Consider the following 20,713-nt stretch of genomic DNA (forward strand, 5'->3'; position numbering starts at 1 on the left):
GTGCTTTCCTGGACTTGGCTGTGGCAAACAGGTCCACCTGAAGATACCCCAGGTGTCAAAAATTGCCTTGATGTATCTGTCCTGGATAGACCATTTGTAGTTAGTCTGATAGACTCTGCTCAGGTTATATGCTTCTGTACTTGAAATCCCTGTTATGTGGATGGCTCTGGGGAGGGCTTCAATGCTCATAGCTATTTTCCAAGCCTCTATTGCTTCTAAGCAAAGCCTCTGGGAACCCATGCCTCCTTGTTTGTTGAAATAATACATTGTTTCAGTGTTGTCCATTTGGATCAGCACCCTCTTGCCTCTGAGAATATCTGAATGGAGATAAGAGCAAATCTTACCGCACAAAGTTCCAGGACATTAATATTGGAAGTATTTTGCATTAAAGGCCATTGGCCCTGCACCAAAAAACGTTTGCAGTGGGCACCCCAACCCGATAGTAAAGCATCCATGGTCAGAGTGATCTGGGGAACCCAGAACCCAAACTGGATCTCTGAGAACAACTTAGCGTCATCTACCCACCACTGTAGAGACCTAACCATTGCCCTAGGTATCAAAAAGCATTGTCTTGGGGGATGATAGTTGGGGTCATACATCTTAACAAACCAGATTTGCAAATTCTGCATGTGCAGTCTTGCTAACAGGATCACTACAGTGATTGAAGCCATAAGCCCTAATAGCCACTGAATTGTCTTCACTGGGTGCCAACAAGTCCTTGATGGACAAAAAGGGGTCTTCTTTCATCCACGATGACAAAGAAAATGAACAGCATGTGCTAGAAAGTTTCCTATTCTTGCAGTGGCGAAAGAGGAACTGAGGGAAGGGGGTGCCTGCCATTGGAGCATGTGACATGTTGGACAGGAACCCTGTGCATCTGTTGGCTCTGAAAAAGAACAGGGCACCCTTCGGAGTTTTTGAGTTAGAAAGAAAATGTAATGCAGCTGGCCTGTGCAGGCGCAGTCCCAATGTGTGTCTGCACAGAAGACGTCTATGAACAACAGTTACAGGTAAGTGCAAGTCTGTCCTGCGGCCAGCCTGCACAAGCACAGTCCCAATGTGGGATTGCACAAGAAGACAGAAGTTGAATAAGATAATACAAAATGGGGAAATCACTACCCTAATTGACAAGTGGTATAATATTTGACAAGCAAATGATTTTCACTCAAATGCACTTTGACAAAAAATTTGAAATGACAATGGCATCATTCTTTTGTGACTGGACAAACAAGACGTTTCTATGCTCAAATAGGAAATGACCATGGCCAAACTAGAAATAAACACTTTCATTACTAGGAACCATGGCAAGGGGATTTCCCTCTTAAGATGGTATAAAAACTAAATGGAGGCATGCTAGCAGGGCAGAAATTATGGAAGCTCTCAGGAAAACCTCTATTGCCACTGCTACAGAGAGGCTGGTGGTTAAATGTGGGACGTGGAGTTCAGAGGCATTAGCCTCTCCCTGCCTTTATATGGAACCCCCCCCTCAAATAGGGCAACATCCAGGGTCTGACAAGCTGAGCAGAGTCAGCATTCCCAGCAGGGCCATAGCCAGCAGTGGGGCTTTAGAGGCTGAGCCCTCCTGCAATTAGGGTGGAGCCCCACCATGGCTAAAGCTTTCCTCCTCCCACCCCCATCTTCTCCAGCCAGTGAGATGGGCCATCAGCTCTCTAGTGATGTCACTAGAGATGTCATCATGTGGAGGGCCCACGATGCCTCCCCAAAGTCCAAAGCCCACTCCCGGCAAATATCCTGGCTACAGGGCTGATTCCCAGCTGGGATGCCCCCAAGACATAGCCTACAATAAATTAAGCTTCTTCCCCATCCCGGTCCCTCTTCAGGGTGCTGAAAGTTTAGGTAACCAGCAGGTTTGTCCTTAGGGCTAATCTCTGAAGTCACCCTTTTTAACGAAGTCTGGTAATACGATAGACGTGGGAAATAATGAGTGATACATATTTGTTCATAACTATGGAGGCATGAAAACCTTAAAAGTATATAGATGAATTGTCAATATGATCTTGGGGTTTAATAATAAACATGCCCTTAGCCTTAGGAAAGGAGCCTTCATGATGGCTGCCTAACATACACACGGGTGCAAGACTGCATTCACATTTTTACTTGCAACATAAAGTGTGCAACTCATACCATTCTTCAATGAGAGCTTCCCATTTTTATTCAAGATTCCTGCTAACTGAAAAGGCATAACAGTTTGGGAAGAAACTTGAATTTGTGTTATTGTTTGCTGAAGATTCTCCACTGGGCAGTGACCTGCATGAGGAATTACACCTAATTATTGTATTCTATGAAATGGCAAGAGAGTGAAAATATATCTTGTCAAATATATATATTTTACATATATATATAAAAATATAAATATCTTGTTTGTCAAATATATATATATATATATACACACACACACACACACAATTAATCATCAGATATGGCATCTATAAGATATTTATTGAACAATAGCCTCCACAGCTCAAGTAATAATTGTTCTGTCTTCTTCAGACCATCACTGGGCTGAACGTGTGTTTCACTGAATAGAAGCCAATTCATATACATAAACAGATAAGGGACTTTAAGCTAACTGCACGTAATTAAAAAAAAAGGCTTTGATGGAACTCGTCACTTCCCCACGACTTCCCTAAACACTCTATGGCTCCTAGATTACATTTGATGCTCTTCTGGCCATTGAGGGGGGAGGGGGTGTTTGTTCTCTTTTCTATGTACTTGGAGAGTCCTCAAGTATATGACACATTTCTAAAGTAATACGAGGGATGGTTTTCAAAGTATTCTTAGGCATATAAATCACTATACAAGGAACAGTAGAACCTACAAAATTAATATTTATGATAAACAAATACATTGAAAACACATATACTGACAGAAGGCTCTACAGAGTCTGCTGAGCACACCATGGCCATCTGTGAGGGGTCCCACAGGGCATAAACTGAGCCCTTGTTTTGCCTTCGTGCTACATACACGAAGGCCTGAAATCAGGCTGTACTGAGGAATCGGAAGCTTATGTGTGCTTCTCACATCCACATCCAACCTACTTAGTCAAAGTTAGTAAGCATGGAGCTTTAAGTTTATGTTCTTCAACTGAGCAGAGTTAGAAGGGTTGGATGGGGATATGGGAGGTATTTGTAGGCCTACCAGCCCCCATAGTCTACAGCGATGAATGCTTGTGTACTTGAGCTACGTGGGAAACAGGACTCTCATGTCCTTCACAGATTCCTCCCTGTATAGGCATTTGCACCTGGTGGGTGGCATCAAGACATCAAAATGCCTACAGCTGCACAGGAAAATTCCTCTTACAGAGTGAACATATCAACTTGCCATGCTAGTACGTACATGCTTACATAGCTAATCTTTAAATGTGGCAGAAAGGATCTTTCCAGATGATAGAAAAACTTCAATGCAACCAGTAATACAGTATTAGCCTAGATCAGGGGTGTCAAACTCATTTGTTACGAGGGCCAGATCTGACATGTGTGTCATAGAATATAATGCCAGGTAGCAGAGAAATAAACTTCATAAGGAACAGAAACAAACACAATTAAACATATTATTTTTAACTTAAAATACAGACACGCTTAAAATATTAAAACTCCTGCAATATTTTGTTGATTTAACAGTCTTTGATAACTGACACCTCTTGCTTTGAACTATTGCATCAAAATTTGGAGGCAATGTCCGTATTGTAGCAAATCTTGAGTATGTCTGGAGTTGGGAGCAAACTCTTTCAAATGGCTGGACATTCCAAGTTCCCCCCCCCCAGTCTACTCAGAGTGGCAGTGGCTCTCCAGGGTCTCAGGTTGAAGATTTTCTCATAATAAACCACAGTAGATAAAGGGGAGAAGGAAGCAGTGACTTAAGAGAGCCAGAGTAGTGTCTATTAGGATCTGGTGTCCTAATAGTTGTCACAGAGGTGGGATATTCCCACTCTGCCATGGTAGCTTGCTTGGGCTGATCACACACTCTCAGCCTAACCTACCTCACAGAGCTGTTGTTGTGAGGATCAAATGGAGGGGGGCTCTTCCTACACCATTCCTATTCCCTTCCTCAATTTCCTTCTAACAACCCAGTGAGGTAGGTTAGGCTGGGGGAGAAGGGCTGCCCCTCCCTTTCATCAGAGGCAATTAAATTTTTCCTAAGAAAAAGGCAGTTCTTCCATCCATTTCCAAACAGACTTTTGGTTTACTTTAAAAATAGCCTCCTTAGGAACCATAAACCTTCCACACTATGCTCTGTCAGAAACAACACCAGAAGTACAATAAACATCAGATATCCATATCAAAAAACCTGTTCACAAATCCACATTCCTGAGAAATGGCCAGTGCAAGGTTTCTTTTTCTCCCCTCATTCAAAACCAAAACACCTATAAAAATGATAAAACCCAGGTTTTGAGCAAACCTAGCAGTGGTGGCCTCTACATTCCAACTCAGAAAATAGCATTTGCTCACTCCATGTACACAAGACAGCTGAGTAAGTTTTCACTGTCCTTTCCACTCTTAGTGCAAGCAGAATTTATCTTTTACTACACATGTCTGTGGTCTGTGCATTCACTCCTGCAAACCAGAGGCAAGAGGAGGGAGAGAAGTTATCCACAGCAGTATATCAGCTTACACCCACAGGTCGCTGGAACAGCAGCCCCCCCCCTTGCTGTCAGCAAAGAGAACTCCCCCTCCTTTCTTCTTTCTCTAAGCCTTGAGGTTCAGAGCCTTAATTACTGGAGAAAGCTTCTTCCTTGCCAGCTTGCCAGCTTGGCACTGCACACGCACCTTACTTGCAAACAAGCCGCCAGCTAAGAGTTGCAAAGGCACCTCACTCAACTCTCAATGGTTAGGCTGGCGAAGGGACTGACTTTGCTCTCCTTACCGTTGCAGAACTGCAGGAGCAAGGAGGTGTCACAGAGGCGGCTGTAACTGGAAAAGCCATCCTCCATCATCCTGAAGCTTGTACCCTTTCCCCTTCGTGGGTTTTAATCCTCCCCCGTCCTACTCTAGCCTACCCTCTTTCCCCTTCTCCAGCCCTGGGAGCTTCTCTCTTGCCTGCTCCCTCAGTCTCACCCACACACACTGAGCTGGCCCTAGGAATGGTGTGTGACAAAAAGGTCTCTCCCCGCCACATGCAGACCCAGCTGGGAGGCTTCTCCTGCCCGGCAATTTAAAATGCCAGCCAGGAGAAGCTGGCCTCAGGATCTGCATGCGGTGGGGAGGTCTCTTGCTGCCGTATGCAGACTTTTCCTGGTACAGGAAATGGGTGGCTGCAGGGGAAGAAGACATGGGCCCAGAGCAGCTTCCCGCCAGAGGTAGAGCCTGGCTGAGCACAGGAGAAGTGGGCAAAGATGAGGCCAGTCAAGCTGGGAAGTTCGGCAGCCACATCCTCAGCTCCTTGAACTCAGCAGCAGTGAGGACGGGCAAGGGAGGGGGGAGGAAGAGAGCTGCGGGCCAGATTAAAGCCCTGGGCAGGGCAGGCCGGTTCTGCCCCCATGGGCCGTAGGTTTGACACCCCTGGCCCAGAGCATCCAGAGCTAGCAGCATCAAGTCTGATCTTGATGGATACTACACAGTAGATAATCATGCTTTTTGATAGTTTAAAGTGGAGTGGTGGAGCTCAAAGGTTATTACGAAAGAAAAAGAGGAAGGTGTCAGGAGACTGGGGCTTTTCAGTTTAGAAAAACAGATAACTGCCCGGGGGGGGGGGATTATGAAATAATGCACAGGGTTGAGAAACTGGACAGACAACTTTTTCTCCCTCTGATTCTAATACTAGAATTTGGGGGCATCTAACAAAGCTGATGGGCCATAGAAGTCAAACAAAAAGGAGTATTCCATCACTCAACAGTCTTTATTTAATGCTTATTTAAATTGTGGGTTTCACTGCCAGTGAAGGCCACTAGCATAGATTTCTTTTAAAAGATATTTGACGAAGTCACGGAGGATAGGTCTATCAGTGCTGACTACCGATACTGATAAAACGGGACCTCCACATTCAGAGGCAATAAGCCTCTGAATACCATTGCTAGGAGACAATGTCAGGAGAAGGCCTTGGCATTTATACCCCTCTGGGGCAACTGGTTTACTATTGTGTGATACGGGATGCTGGACCCATCACAGTGAGTCATGCCCATTGTCCTGTTTCATATAATACAGTCATAGTTCATCACTGTTATCTCATGCCAGTAAGGGAAAAACAAAGCTGTAATTTCTGCAGAAATAATCTAGAAACTGATCATAGTCTTTCACTGATGCAAATGAAACTAAAACTTTTTTTTGGCAAATGAAACTAATATTTTCACTGATGCAAATGAAACTAATACTGTATTAGTGAAATTATAAAGTGATTATTAGTTAAATTGATGATAAAACAGACACGGAGGGTTCAGTTTCCATTCTTCCTAAATACCCATGGGTTATGTGCCCTAATTAATCATGTATAAATTCATTCCTGCCCTGACCTGGATAGCCCAGACTAGCTTGCTCTCATCAGATCTCAGAGACTAAGCAGGGCTGGCCCTGGGGAGTATTTGGATGGGAGACCACCAAAGAAGTCCAGGGTCACGACACAAAGGCAGGCAATGACAAACCACCTCTGAACATCTCCTGTCTTGCAAACTGCACAGGGTCACCATATGACAACTGTGACTTGAGACTAAAAAAAAAAAGCTCATTCCTGGCCAGTATGGCTGGGGACACCATTTTCCAGCCACTTCTGAGATTTACATGAGGCACAGGACTAGGACTGGTTCAGCAATTAATTGCCTAGCTAATGCATTGGGGAAGTATATAAGCAGCTTCCTGGCTCCTCTCCACAGGCATTTGCTGCACATTGTTGCCTGCCCACCGACCCTACCAAGAGGCCACATGTGATTAGCCGGTCATTTAGGGGCACCCTTTGATTAGCCTTTTAGGGTGCTTTGCCTGCCCCATGTTTCCTCAAGATGTTTTGGGGGTATATAACTAATTTGTAGATTGGTTAGGCCATACTAGTTGGGCAGGAATAGGGTGGATTGTTCATGACAGATAGAGAGAACTGGGAGGCACCCTGAGGCATCATGCTCTGATGAAGTATGATGATCTATCATTGATGATGATACATCTATCAATGTATGGCAGGGTGGATTTGGGAAGGAACACCCTGGGTGCTGAGTAGCATCAAGGAAGCTCTTAATTTCATAGGGCATGGGGAAGAGGGTGAGGAAGGTTGGCACCTCAGGGTCTGTAATGGGAGGAAAGCACTGGCAAAAATTATCCCCTTCCATCCGTGGAAGTTCTGTTCCATTATTGTTGCTGTTACACCAGTGGAAGAGCATGTTTAGATACAACCTTATGTATATAACTGTAAGTCTGCTGGAAATAAAATGCAGACCAAGTAAGAGTCAGGACTGAATCTAACAATGGGTTGCGAATTGGAGGGACATCAGGTACCATTTATTCTATACATCACTAACTTGTTGTGACCAATCATGGAACTGCAGGGACAAGAGCTACACCTCCAGGGCACAGCAAGTCAGCAGGATGCTCTTTGACACATATAAAAAATTTAATGTAATTTCCTTGCTTGTCTGATAGTAAATTGAAGAGTGTGATCTTGCTGTTTCTTGCTGTTTACCGACCAGTTTTTCCTTGCCATACTAAGAGCTGAATCTGACAGCAAGGGGCTCTGACCCTCTAAGCCATTCTGAAAATTTAGCAATACTTCAAAGAAGAAAAGTATATGCTCTCTCCCACAACCACCATCACTTTAAATCAGTGAAAATAAAAAGTGAACATGCTTTCAAAGTACCATGCCATAGCCATCCAAATGATTTCTCAGTCATGACACATTAAATACTGCAATCAATTCTTGTACAGGGAAGGTTACTTATGCCCCATTCTGCATTTCAGAAACCTTTGAGCAATTTATTGCAATGGAAGTTAAGTTTGGTTGTTAATTATAGAGGTGTAAGCACCATTGAAGCCCTTGGGCTACCCAACAATTGACCTCAGATCGTTCTATATTTGATGTTCAGAGTATTATACTCAAATGAGTCAATTTAGATGACTATCGCTAGGGGTTTTGCATGTGATGTGACATTTCTTTTAGACAAAATGTGAGTAAAAATACAGAGGTATGTTAGGGTCTTTAACAGACCTTTTGGTTTGTAAATTCTGATACCGTATATATTCACTTGCCTTTAAAAATTTCTAAAAATAAAATGAACATAAAAACAATTAAAACAAGGTAAAATGCATGCAAAGCAGCATTATTTAATGATAGATTAAATAAAATAAGCAGTTGCCCAAACCAGGACACAAAAAATATGTTGTTCCAGCATGATACAGTATATGGATTATAAGCCCTAACAACACAGAATGGGGTCTAATTTTTGATCCACTTTAGTGGCTACAGTGTTGGTCTTGTACATGCATAGAAATTTTATGATTCTGTTTTAAATACTATATTTATTAATAGTCTTTTAAATTTGGAGTATTTGAACCTGTTTTATTCTGTGCTGGTCAATGACCGTTTTAATAAAGATTGATTGATTGACTGTCTGTTATGCTTGGACGTTTGAGGCTCCCCTTCCCACAGTAGTTGCCTGTTTCCCCTCTACAAAATTTCTGGAAAGCCATTGACCTTGGTTTTTTTATCCTCAGCTCACTTCAACTGCAAGTTAAGGCACAACACTGGCCATGAGGTCAATGCTATTAAGGACTTGTCTATACAAATTTGGTTATGTGTGTCAAAATGAAAGACATGGAATGCCCATTGGAAGGGAAGAATGTAACTGCAATGTCAATCAAGGACGAGGTCTAAATGCCACATTTGGAAGCGAGTATGAAATGTCAAACAGTACAAACTGACACGTTAATTTTAAAATCTCCATGGGTGTTTTGAAAAATGAAATAAATTAATGTAATGATTTTTTTCTTTTTGTTTTTTTTTCTAGATGAGTGGAATAGTGCAACAGTATTCCTATGCAACATAAACAACAATAACACTTAAATATATAGCTGCTTCTTTGACTGTACAACATAAAAAATCTGTTTCTCTCACATATAAATCTGTCCAAAATGTCTTTCATATTTATATAAATAAGGAATAACTACAATACCAAAGTTCCTTGATATAATATTGATATAGCAAGTGCTATTGGCTTGCCATTTTGCAGCTGGACACAAAGTTGCTTATGGTCCTGGTGGTACACACACTTCTAAGAATGTGCCTTATGGTTGGCACTGCCAACAATCAGGGTTGTATAATAACGCGAACATTTGAAGATGGCAGCAGACACTGGAAACATCAGAGTACCATGGTGGTTTTACCAACAGAGCAAATGCCCAGGACCCCACGGTGAAATGGGTGCTGATGGCTGGTGGGGTGATAGGAAATATTGGTGGGAAATACTTGAAAGTCAAAATGCAAACTGCAGTGCATTTTGAAGGGACACGCATTACAACAACTGGGCACTTCATTCTTGTTAGAGTGGGCTGGGTGGGAACAAAGGGGATATAGAGGCCCCATCCTTGACTTTTGTCCAGAATCATTAAGCCTGCCACCATTTTAGAGAAAAATTAAATGGCCATATATGAGTGCCCTACACTGCAATCCTATGCAGAGTTACTCCAATATGATCACTAAACTCAATGGACTTAATGACAGTAACTATGCATAGGATCACACTGTCAGGCTTAATCACAGCCACACCGCTCCCTGATTCTCCCCAGTCCCATCTTTCACCAACTTGAATACCATCTTGATCTTTAACCTGAGTTAGAGATGTGAAGGCCCGGAAAAAAACTTGGAAAAACTGGAAAAATTCTGAAAAATTGGAAAAATTGAAAAAAGAAAAGAATTTTTTTTATTATGGAACGTTTTATTTTAACATGATGAATAAAATATTTTAAGACAAGGTGTTCAAATATTTTCCAAATCATTGAACTCTCCAATGAAAAAACAAGATGCATTTCTTCCTTTAGGAGGTGCAATTGTCACAAGAAAATAAAAAGGTATCAGTTTTGTTTTTGCATGTGGGTGGGTATTCTGTTTGAAATAACTGTTTGGATACACTATATTTTTAATACGCTAGTTGTGATAATTTCATGCCAAGAAAAATGTCCATAGTCATATTTTATGTTCCTAAAGTAACAGAATGACTGTCAATCTGGAAAAGAAAAAAGAAGTACTAACGTAGCATTTTTTTCAATTTTTCCGAAAATTTCTGTTTTCTTCTGAAAAGAACCTGGGTTTTTTTCCGAGCTTCAAAATTTCTGGAAATTTTACATCTTTAGCCTGAATCCATTATCTATTCTTCCATTTCAATTTAGGGATGCATGGGGAAATTCAGGTACAAATTACATAGTATGTGGCTGAGTCAGACTGCTTTTGATACAGGATTATCCTTAGCCCAAAGAAATTTGGGACAAATCCCTATTTAGCCATAAAGTTCACTTAGTACATTTGAATTCCAGTCACTTTCACTTAAGCCTGACTTAACTCATGGGGTTGTTGTGATGATAAAAAAATTGATTTGTGGCAATTTTTTTCAGATTTGGATTGTAACTGTAGAGGAGATTTTTGCCCTGATCACTCCCTGATGTGATTATTTCTTGTTGTGGTTGCTACATTTTGCAGTGGCAAGTTATGTTATTTTAGTTTATTAAAGATTTAATTAAAAAATACAGGGATCATATATGCTACCCTGAGCTTCTTGAAGGAAGATAGAATAAATATGCAGGGAGATCGGTCATGAGTGCATACAAACATGTAGAATAAATATGCAGGGAGATGGGTCATGAGTGCATACAAACATGTGATTTAGTTCCTCGCATACTGGGTTCCAAAAGCAATGTCTGACCAGGCTCTTTGTCTAAAGCAGATTTTAAGGTATATCAAGATTCAGTTGTTACTTCCATTGTATGAATCAGTTCCCATATTTAGCAAGTCTGTGACTCAAGGTGTCATATGCCGCATGGCTGAAATCTCAGCATAGAAAAGTTCTAATACCCTGGGCACTACCATAGGTTAGAATGAAAATAAGGTCAAGTGGTGCATTTGAGTAAGGACATTTTAAAATGTAGGGTGCAAAAAGAAGTAGTTTAAAATATTAAACTTTAATTTTAAAAAAGTTACATTAGGATCTCCTAATAGGGTTCCATGCCACCATTATTATGATTTTTAGCAAGAAAAATGTTATTATAGAATATATATTATTAGCATAAAAAGGGAGAAGTCCATTTTACATCAAGTGTATCAAAGAAGGTATCAGTACACAAAAGTGAAAAGTCCATCGTAAGCCAAGTGTGTCAGTTACCAAAGGTTAAACTGTCAGTTCTGTTTAACGGCAATCAGTTTTACAAGCTGAGATGTACAACAAAACATTTTCTACAAAGGACTGCATTTAGTATCCTGAATTAGTTACTGTTACTTTTAGCAAAGCATTGTTGGGTAAACAAGTGTATATGCACCTCTCAATGTACATGTAAAAACCATGAATGCCTCATTTTGCTGCACCTAGAAGACTGGTTTCATACTTGGAGTGACATTTCTTCTAAATGTGAGATATGCAAAGAATGAAAGAAATTTCAGAAGAAACTCAAGAGCCTTCTGGCTTGCATTTCATCACAGTGCAATAAACTTTACCAGGAATATAAAATGATCCTGTCATGCTGGTCTCACTTTTTGAAAAAGAAGTATTAAAGGTGTTACCATGCAGTTTTTTTTACAAAATTGTACCCCATGATGAGAGCTCCATAGTCTAGAGATGCAGGATATAAATTAATAATTAAGAGTAGTAGCTAGTCTTGTGTGAAAAGTTTAGTTTTGCATGAAAGGCACTTGGAAATTTTTTTACACAGAATGGCATACTCCAAGAAAAAGCGGTGTAAATGTAAAAATATCCTGTTTGAAAAATAATAGGCAAAGGATTTCCCCCCTTTTTGACATAGCAGAAGGAAGCTCTTGATTTTATCGGTAGCTTCAATCTAGATATTGTCAAGCAGGATAAAGATTTAAAGCTGGAGTAATTCTAGATGAGTCAGGCAGAATCCTTTCAGAAACTTGCAGATCCCAGGCAGCTAGAATACAAGAGCTATTTATTTTATTTGTGCCACTAATTTCAAAGGATGAATGGAAGATGCTGTGGCCCCCACTCCTGGAGCGACAAATTTACTACTGAAATTTTCTGGGCCTTACATGTGGATATACCCACAAAAATGTCTCACTTAAACAAACATGCAACTCATTTCCTTACGCACAGGACCACGCAAAAAGCCAAAGAATGGGGTTTATAGGTAAATAAGTTGGGCATGTCATATGAAAATGAATTTTGAAAGATATAATTTGACTGAAAAACATGACATGTAATTCATCACTTAAGACGTTCAAGTTCCCATTTTTGGCTCTTCTGCTGACCAGGATCCAATCCAACACTTCTCATGCCATATATTGCTTGGCATAACACCACGAAATGAAAAGAGCAGCAATCATCCTTTAATCCATCCAAGTGCATACCTTGGGGACTGGTACATCCATACGGTGTTATATGGAAGCTGTGATATTAATCTGATGTGAAATTTCCTAGCATATAGCACTTCAGCAACTCTGTGGGCATTACTCTCAAGAAAGAAACAGAAGAGAGTTTACTGGTGGATGTGACCAAGTAATGAAGTAAAAGCTAATGTAGAAGCTGTCTGGACTCTGTCCTGGAGTTCTCCAGCATCACAGGAATGAAGAGGACCATATGTTTCCTTACTGGATACTGTTTGTTCTGAGAGGGGAGAAGGACATGGGGAAGGAAATGGCTGTTCTAAAAGCTGAGCAACATCTCTTGAACAGCATATAAGTACAGGTTTAGGGATTTCGGAATCAGAGACCATGCACCAAAGATATGACCCAAATAAGCCAACTTTTCAGAAGTTACAGAGATTAAATTGGTCTTGTGCAATTTGTGATTCATCGAATTGATTGCAGCCCATCGACCATCTCTTTTTGGTCTAACAGGTTCCTGTTAAGCCCCCTTTCTATTTTCCCCCGTAGACTAAGGCAGATAGCAAGCTTAGTGAGCCTTTAATGAGCTGTCATATATAGCTGGTTGGCTGCATTTGATTTGGTGAGTCAAAAGTCTGAGCTAATAGGATATTTGTATGGGGTGTTTGAATTTGCTTTAGACTGTTTAGAGTTTGTATATCCATTTCTAGACATCACCATGTGGATGATACAATCACAGTTTTAATACAAAATAAAACAGTTTGTTTCTGGGGGGGGGGAAAGGTGGACAGGGGTTTATGATCCATTAATTCTATTCTACTCTTCTATTCTACTCTAGTGCTAGATGGTAAGAATTACTTTGTAGTGGGGTGAACAGAGGTTACTTACATTAACTTCTGTTATAGCAATATCAACGACGCTACCAACAACAATTAAGGCATCAAAAGTGTTCCATGCATCAGTGAAATAGTGCTGTTAGGACAAGCATTCAGTAGCACGAGAAAACAGAAACAAAAAAAAAAAGGAAGAGAAGAAAAGGGACAGTGTTATCACACAGAAACACAATCTAAGCTTCTGCAATGTACCAGTATTGCATATTTCCACCTCAAGTCTGAGAAAAATGGGAAATGAAAAATGACCAGCTGTGTTCCCAATGCACTGTAATCTAACTATGACCGGCCTGTGTACAGGGTGTAGAAACATATCATGTTCTGTGACTTGTCCAGATAACAGAAATAAGTAAAGAGACAGAGAAAGAGAAGTAGGACTAGGGGAGTCTGGCTGGGGTATATACTCACATCAGCTTCACTGAGAACGATGTCTACTATGCTGCCAAGAACGACGAGGGAGTCAAACGAGTTCCAGGCATCACTAAAATAGCCCTGAACAGAGCAGGCAGGGTGCAAACGTTTGTGATTACACATGAAATGTCAAAACAATTGCATACTTCTGTTTAGTTCTTTCATAAACAGAAATTACTTCAAAACAAAAATTAGTGGTGTAATAAGCAGGAACGGCAAACAAACAATATTGAAATACTGAAAGAAAGGCTCACGTGGGTCATTATTTTACCACCATGAGCCAACAGGACCCTGAGAAGAGCACTGGGCAATGACCGTCTGAATAGGTTTGGCCAGGAGATGCCTACACATCGACGGCCAGCATGGTGTGGTGGTTAGAGTATCAGACTAGGATCTGAGAGATGCAGATTTAAATCCCCACTCTGAGGTGGAAGCTTGTGGGGTGATCTTGGGCCAATCACACACTCTTGGCCTAACCTACCTCGCAGGGTTGTTGTGAGGAAAAAATGGAGGGGAGGAGAAAGTTGTAAGCCACTTTGGCCCCCATTGGAGAGAAATATGTAAAAATGAAGTAAATGAATAAATGCTGCTCTAGTGAGGAAGCTGGGGACCTACAAGTTAGCGCGGTTCTTACAATGCCCAAAGTTATGAGGATAATCCTTGCCACTTCTTAGACAAGGGTGCTTCTCACAGATCTCTGTACAGAATGTCATTTAATACCTTGACATATTATCATTTTGGAAAGAACTACTGCCATATATGAAGTCTGAGCCTTCCTATCCTTCGATAGGAATTCAGCTGTGGAAAAAACCCTCAAATTTAAAAAAATCCCCAAAATGTAACTCTCTGAATTAGATGGTATTTCTTGATGATACTTTGCTCTGCTTCCTATTTACAGTGACTGACAGTGAAGGGGAAACGTCCACCAGGACATACCTAATGTAACACAGGAACACTTTAGGTGTTCAGTTCAATAGATGAGTGCAACTGTGATGGCAGCTCCACTACCTGATGCCCTTTCTTAAAAGCAGATGGCATCAGGAGAAGGAGCAGACACTGTGACAACTACGGCAGTGGAGCTCAAAAGTGGCTTGAAACCACACCAAATATAAAAACGAAATGAAAATACAAATTGCACATCCACCCAAAGTTGTTTCATTAGCACAGTCCAGGGGAGCCAGTTTGGTGGAGTGGTTGGACTAGGATTACTGCTCAGCCATTAAGTTTAAGAAGTGCCCCTGAGCCTAATCTACACACAAAGTTGTAGTGATGGAGAAAGGGGAGGAAAGCACTGGGAATGCTGTCAGGGGCTCACTGGAGAAAGGGTGGAACAAAAATTGGAAAGTAACATTTAAGCATACCTCTCTCTCCGTGAGATCTCAACTACTAAGAAACTGCAGCTACTAAGAATACTGCAGTTCCGACATCACAAAAGGACAGAGACCACTAGTTTTGCCAATGTTTGCACAAAGTGAGATTCTTAAAATATTATTCATTCGTCAGAATTTCTGGAGGACAGAGTATCATATTGTCCCTTCCAAGAATGGTTCGTCCATGAAGAGAGGAGCCAGAAAAGCTCATCTTCATTTCCTCCCCCCTCCCCTAAGAAGATCTTCTGTAATACATAAATAATTATATATTTTAAAGTATATAATTACTTTATACAAGAAACGGACACCCACGAAGAAGTCTTGGTGGGAACTCTACTCTACCACAGGATAGGCCACTGAACTGAACCAACACAGTACTGTAATGGTCCGCCCATCTTTGGAAGTGGAAAAAAATTGTAAGAATAAACTCCTATGGGATAATAACAGATGTGTGGAATATTCAAATAATATGGCACAATGAATCCATAAGGCAAGCCTGTTCTATCAGTATGTCCAAATATTGTTCCTAGTAATGTATAAAGCCAAAGCAAGCAAACGTAAATAAAAACACCAAGTAAGAGGAAATAAAGATGATTCTGGGAAAGGGAGAATGCAATATATGGACAAGTCACAGCAAGTAAACCTGCAACGCACACTTCACAGTCTTCATCACTGCAACAACCCCCAAATCAAACAACTTACTAGCATTCTTTTCTTTTTTGGCACACAAATCTGACATAAAATGGCAAGGGAAAATAATTCTGTCATTATTCTGATACAAGTCTGTTTTATGCTTTAGGTGACATTAAAGTATGTTTGCCAAGCAGATGTTGGCACAGTTTACTCTTATAAAAATAATGGTCTGCACAGGAAAAACAACAACACAGCTTTTGAGTTGGCTCCTACCAGTTTTTTTGCCCAATTTCACACACACACCCCAACTGCAGCCCCTGTCTTATGTTGCTTTTGTCCATTTGGGTCTTACCACCTTCTGTCATTTTGCAGAATGTGCAAAACAGAAATGTTCAAGAGGACATTTTTTTAAAATAAAGGGATCAGAACTGTAATGTACTCCGCCATTACCACATGCGCGACCGTTGGGCCATGCGGTCAAGCAAAGCCCTGAAGCTTCGCTCAGGGAGAACAATAGCCAAGCGGATCCTAGCCCGCACCTATCAGAGGGCCAGGTCCGCAGCCGAGAGCCTATGGGACTCTCGGCTACTGTAAATAGCCTATAGGAAGTAGAGGGTGTGTTTTGGTGGTGGGTTTTCTGGGCATATATACCGGCCTGCGAGCCGGCAGTTCTTTGTCTTGTTCTATCCTAATAAAAGTACTTTGCTGAAATCACGCAACGTTTCTCAGTACTTTTCAAGAACCATAATATAATTCAACAGCTCAGCAGGTTGCTTCTATAAGGGACAGTATTGTAGCCTATTGTGATCATTATTGTATATATCACCTCCCTTTCTTTACTGCAATATTCTCCAGTTTCTAACACCCTTTCTTTGTTATGGGATGTCATGACTCAGACATTTTGTGTTGCCTTAAACAACTTTTTATTTGCATTGTTTTCTGGTTCTTTAATCCCAGTCCTACTGCGTTTAAGTGAAGCCCCTTAATCTGAATTGCTTTCCATATTTTGTAACCTGCCTTCAGTCTCAGTGAGAACAAATAATAATAACCCTTGGGACAGCCTTTTGGGAGCGTTAAAGGCTCTTACCTCTTTTGCTAGTAGAGAAGCTGGTAGGACCCAACGCCTAGTCTATAAACTATTGACTGTAAATATTTCTTCTGTGCAATGGTTATCCAAACCATTTCTTTTATAAATGTGAACGTAATTTTAAAACAATAGTTTGATTCATTAAGGAATTTCCTGACACCCAGTTAGAAATCTGACATTCACTGCTATGATCTGCAAACTGAAGCCCCTTCTGTGTGTTCTAGAGATTCACACAGGCATCATACAGACAATCTAAAATAGTTCTCTTTTCTTATCACCTTCTTTGGCATCAGCCTTTCACAGGATGCCAGTGCAATCCTAAACAGAATGACACCTTTCTAAGCACACTGACTTCAATGGACTTAGAAGAGTGTAACTGCTTAGGATTGCACTATGTGACAGTGGGACCTTTGGACCAATAGCAGAATGTCCTGCTTCTAGAAGATTAGTGCCATTGTAGCAGATTACTGCTCTGAGTGGAAAGGTAGTTTAAAGACCTTTGGTTTCAAAGGGCAGTAATACTACAAGACCACCCATGTGACAAAGGCTGTAATTAGATGATGTATTAAAATGATATAATTAATTTACTTAAATTCAAGTTCCAGGTTTAATTTAAAAATGGGATTTTTTTTGAAAAAATAGTTTTTTAATTATTCAGATTTATGTTCATGATTGCTCAAACCTGTCTGCTCCTTTAAAATTACAATTAATTTCATAGTGGGGTGGATCCAATGCAGGAGGGTGGATCCAATGCAGGAGTCTGCAGAAAGATGTCCTTGCGCCTCCAGAGAGGCAACATCTGATCCTTCTCTGCATTTATTTGCTGGCACAACTAGTCTTAGATGAACCTTTTAAAAAACAATTTAGAACTAGTAATCAAATACTGAAGAGCAAAAGTTTTAGCGTCAGAGTTATCTAGAAAGGGGTGGTTTTATGACCTTAATATATATTCCTGGCCTCCCCAGTATTCAGCAATAATTTTTAAAACATTTCTGTATCTCATTTCCTGTAAATGCCTGCACAGTGTTATCAGATTTAACACTTCTGTCAAGATGTCTTTGATACATTACCACAAAAAGCATGCAAACACTTATTTGACACTCACGTAGCTTGCTGGAAATATGTGCTTTTTAAAAAGAACTGATCCATAGGCTATTTAACTAAACCATGCAGAATAACTTACCTTGGGTTTAAAAGCAATGAGTTTCAGAACCATTTCAATAGTAAACACTGCAGTAAAAACCATATTCAGAACATCCATTGCATCATTAAAAAGTTTTGATTGCCCATAATGCTGCAAATGAAACACAAGAAAGACATTAAAAAACATTTGTGGGGAATCCAAAATGAGCAGCGTAACACCCATTATCTTGAACTACTCTTGGCATGATAGGGAGAAGTTTAGAAACTGCACTGTCTCCAGAAGGAATTCATCCAACGACAATCTTAGCCAATAGTTAACAGAGGTGGCTGCTCCAGGACCTGAACTTGAAGGAGCAACTGTCCATGACCCCACCCCCTCAAAGGAAGGGGAAAAAGAAGAGCACCTTCGTGCCACTGTTTGCACTGCCTTGTTTGCCCTTTCTCAGGCAGCTGCCTTCTGGCTGCAGCAGTGGCTTCCACCTGCCTCGCAAGGGGAGTGGGTCACTCCTTCCTCGGGAGTGGGTTGCAGCCATTCTGGGCCTCCATCCTGGACTTTTCCCCAGGGTCCCAGAATTAATAAGACCACCCCTGAGTTCATCAGTAATGAGAGGAGATGGCTGGCTTGCTATGTTCCTGTTTGATTCAGCATAACTTAAACAGAACAAGCTAAGTGAAAACCTGTAGATTTAGGGGCAACGCTGCAGTAAACTATCACTTTCCATGACTAGGGACACTGTTTTGACCCTTAATCAAATATTAGTTCTGCATGTTTCGCTTTAATCTGAGTTATCTGTGATGCATTGTTAAGACTGTAACATACATTCACTCTAGGGAAGAGAACAACCTCCCATATCTTTTATCCATGGGTAAGAAAGACATAATTCTACAGTAAACTAGTTACACACAAGAGTGCTAAAAAGACTCTTTTTGTCTCACTAATTTTGTCCCAGAATCCTCACGTACAGACAAATAGCAAAATCTGAAAGAGGAGTGAGGGACAGCCAGAAAGTACAGCCAGAAATTTGGTGGGTTTTGTTCACAGGCTCCTCTCAAACTAAGTCACTCTGAACAGCTGCGCAAAAAACTTACGTTGAAAACCACAATCACCATAACACTGAAAAGTGTTTCATAAGAAACTATCATTGCTTGCAATAAAAATACACTCTATAAAACTACCAGGTCAAGTGTCTTTCATAATTTCATGTATTTAACAATGTCTTTTCCGTACTTTCCTTAAGACTTCTTAAGAAAACTGAGTCATAAAAACAACTCTCAAAAACAAAGCTAAGGAAGTGAGCCCATGATGTGACTCACAAGAACTTATGTTGGAATACATTTCATTAGTCTTGAAAGTGCCACTGAACCTCTATTAAATTTTGCAACAGCATGATTACCTCTGAAATTATTCTCAAATATACATTATGGAAATCAGACTAAAGGCCCAATTCTAAATAAACTGAACTCTCAGGTAACTCCCCCGCCCTTAATTATACAAACCTAGAGTATACTGTTCTAGCATTTGTCCACATCAGATTTCCTTGTGGAATGTGTTAATAAAGAACTGGAATATCGTTTCATTCCTACCTGCATAGCCAAGCAAAGTGTATTCAGCATGATGAGAACAAACATGATGTACTCAAACCCAGTAGAGTTTACCACATACCAGAATTTGTACTGGTAAGGATTTTTTGGAATGTATCTACGCAAAGGTCGTGCTTTCAAAGCATATTCTACACACTGACGCTGTAAAAAAACACAGAAATATCAACTACAACAGTGACAGTGGCAGTGCAGGATGGGAAATGACTATCAAGTCAAAACAAGCTTTGCATTTTAATAAATCAAGACTTGATGATAGCTCTAATGTGTCCACAATGCCTCACATGTGCACATGTGCTTCCAATTTTCTTCTTTAAGAGAGAAAGCAGTTCAAAAGGTCCAAGCATCTACAATGTGACCATTAACTGTTAGCCTCTGATGTAAAGGAAGGTTTAATAACTAGTTTTTCCGTGACTTATGATAATGGCCATAATCTCCAGTAAACCAAAGGTTAGCAAACTAGTTCTTGGCCCTTCATAGAACACTTTAATTATTTTATTAAAAATATTTATACCCCATCTTTCCTTGTGACTGAAGGCAATGGTTGAATAATAATTTACAAATTTACTCCTATTTGTCTACTAAAATAGACAAAGAGGAGGCAACTTTTTCTGCTTCTTTTTATAATTTGCATACTAATGTGTCCCTCTGTGTCAGCCCTAACAGGCAATGAGTGGCTTGCAAAGCTGTTTCAGGTTGGGAAAATGGCATGGGAGGGAAGGCTTAAGCCCTTTCCCATACACTGCAGTCTTGATCCAAATACGGGGCACATGTACCTATAATTAAGAGATGGGGGGCACCTTGGTATCTTCATTCACAGGACTACTAGCACCATGTCTGGTTTGGACCTTTGGGCCTAACTGTATCAATCACTGGAAAGTGTGGGGCACATACTTATGCCACAGCCCCTATTTTCAGGAAGAGAGTATGAAGAACTGAGCCAAATTGAGGTGACCAGAGATGAAATTCTAGATCTACTGGGGAAATTAAAAAATGATTAGTCTCCAAGTCCTGATGGCATACACCTAAGGAACTCAGGTGTGAGATCGTTGATCTACTAAACCGTATACATAACCTATCACTGAATTCAGCTGTGCCGG

The 20,713-nt window shown here is 40.6% G+C and overlaps 1 protein-coding gene across 1 annotated transcript in view; it reads right to left on the bottom strand.

Annotated features, from left to right (window-relative positions):
- CACNA1D (calcium channel, voltage-dependent, L type, alpha 1D subunit) overlaps positions 1-20,713 on the bottom strand; it is a 228,120-nt gene that overhangs the window by 89,507 nt on the left and 117,900 nt on the right. The window contains exons 27-30 of the mRNA XM_015418841.1: positions 19,599-19,757; positions 18,055-18,165; positions 15,854-15,883; positions 13,779-13,862 (exon numbers count right to left, since the gene is read on the bottom strand). Coding sequence (XP_015274327.1) covers positions 13,779-13,862; positions 15,854-15,883; positions 18,055-18,165; positions 19,599-19,757 — 384 coding nt within the window. The remainder of the gene's footprint in view (positions 1-13,778; positions 13,863-15,853; positions 15,884-18,054; positions 18,166-19,598; positions 19,758-20,713) is intronic.

The sequence above is a fragment of the Gekko japonicus genome, unplaced genomic scaffold (genome assembly GCF_001447785.1).
Source record: "Gekko japonicus isolate JY-2015 unplaced genomic scaffold, Gekko_japonicus_V1.1 scaffold1549, whole genome shotgun sequence".
Taxonomy (NCBI): domain Eukaryota; kingdom Metazoa; phylum Chordata; class Lepidosauria; order Squamata; family Gekkonidae; genus Gekko; species Gekko japonicus.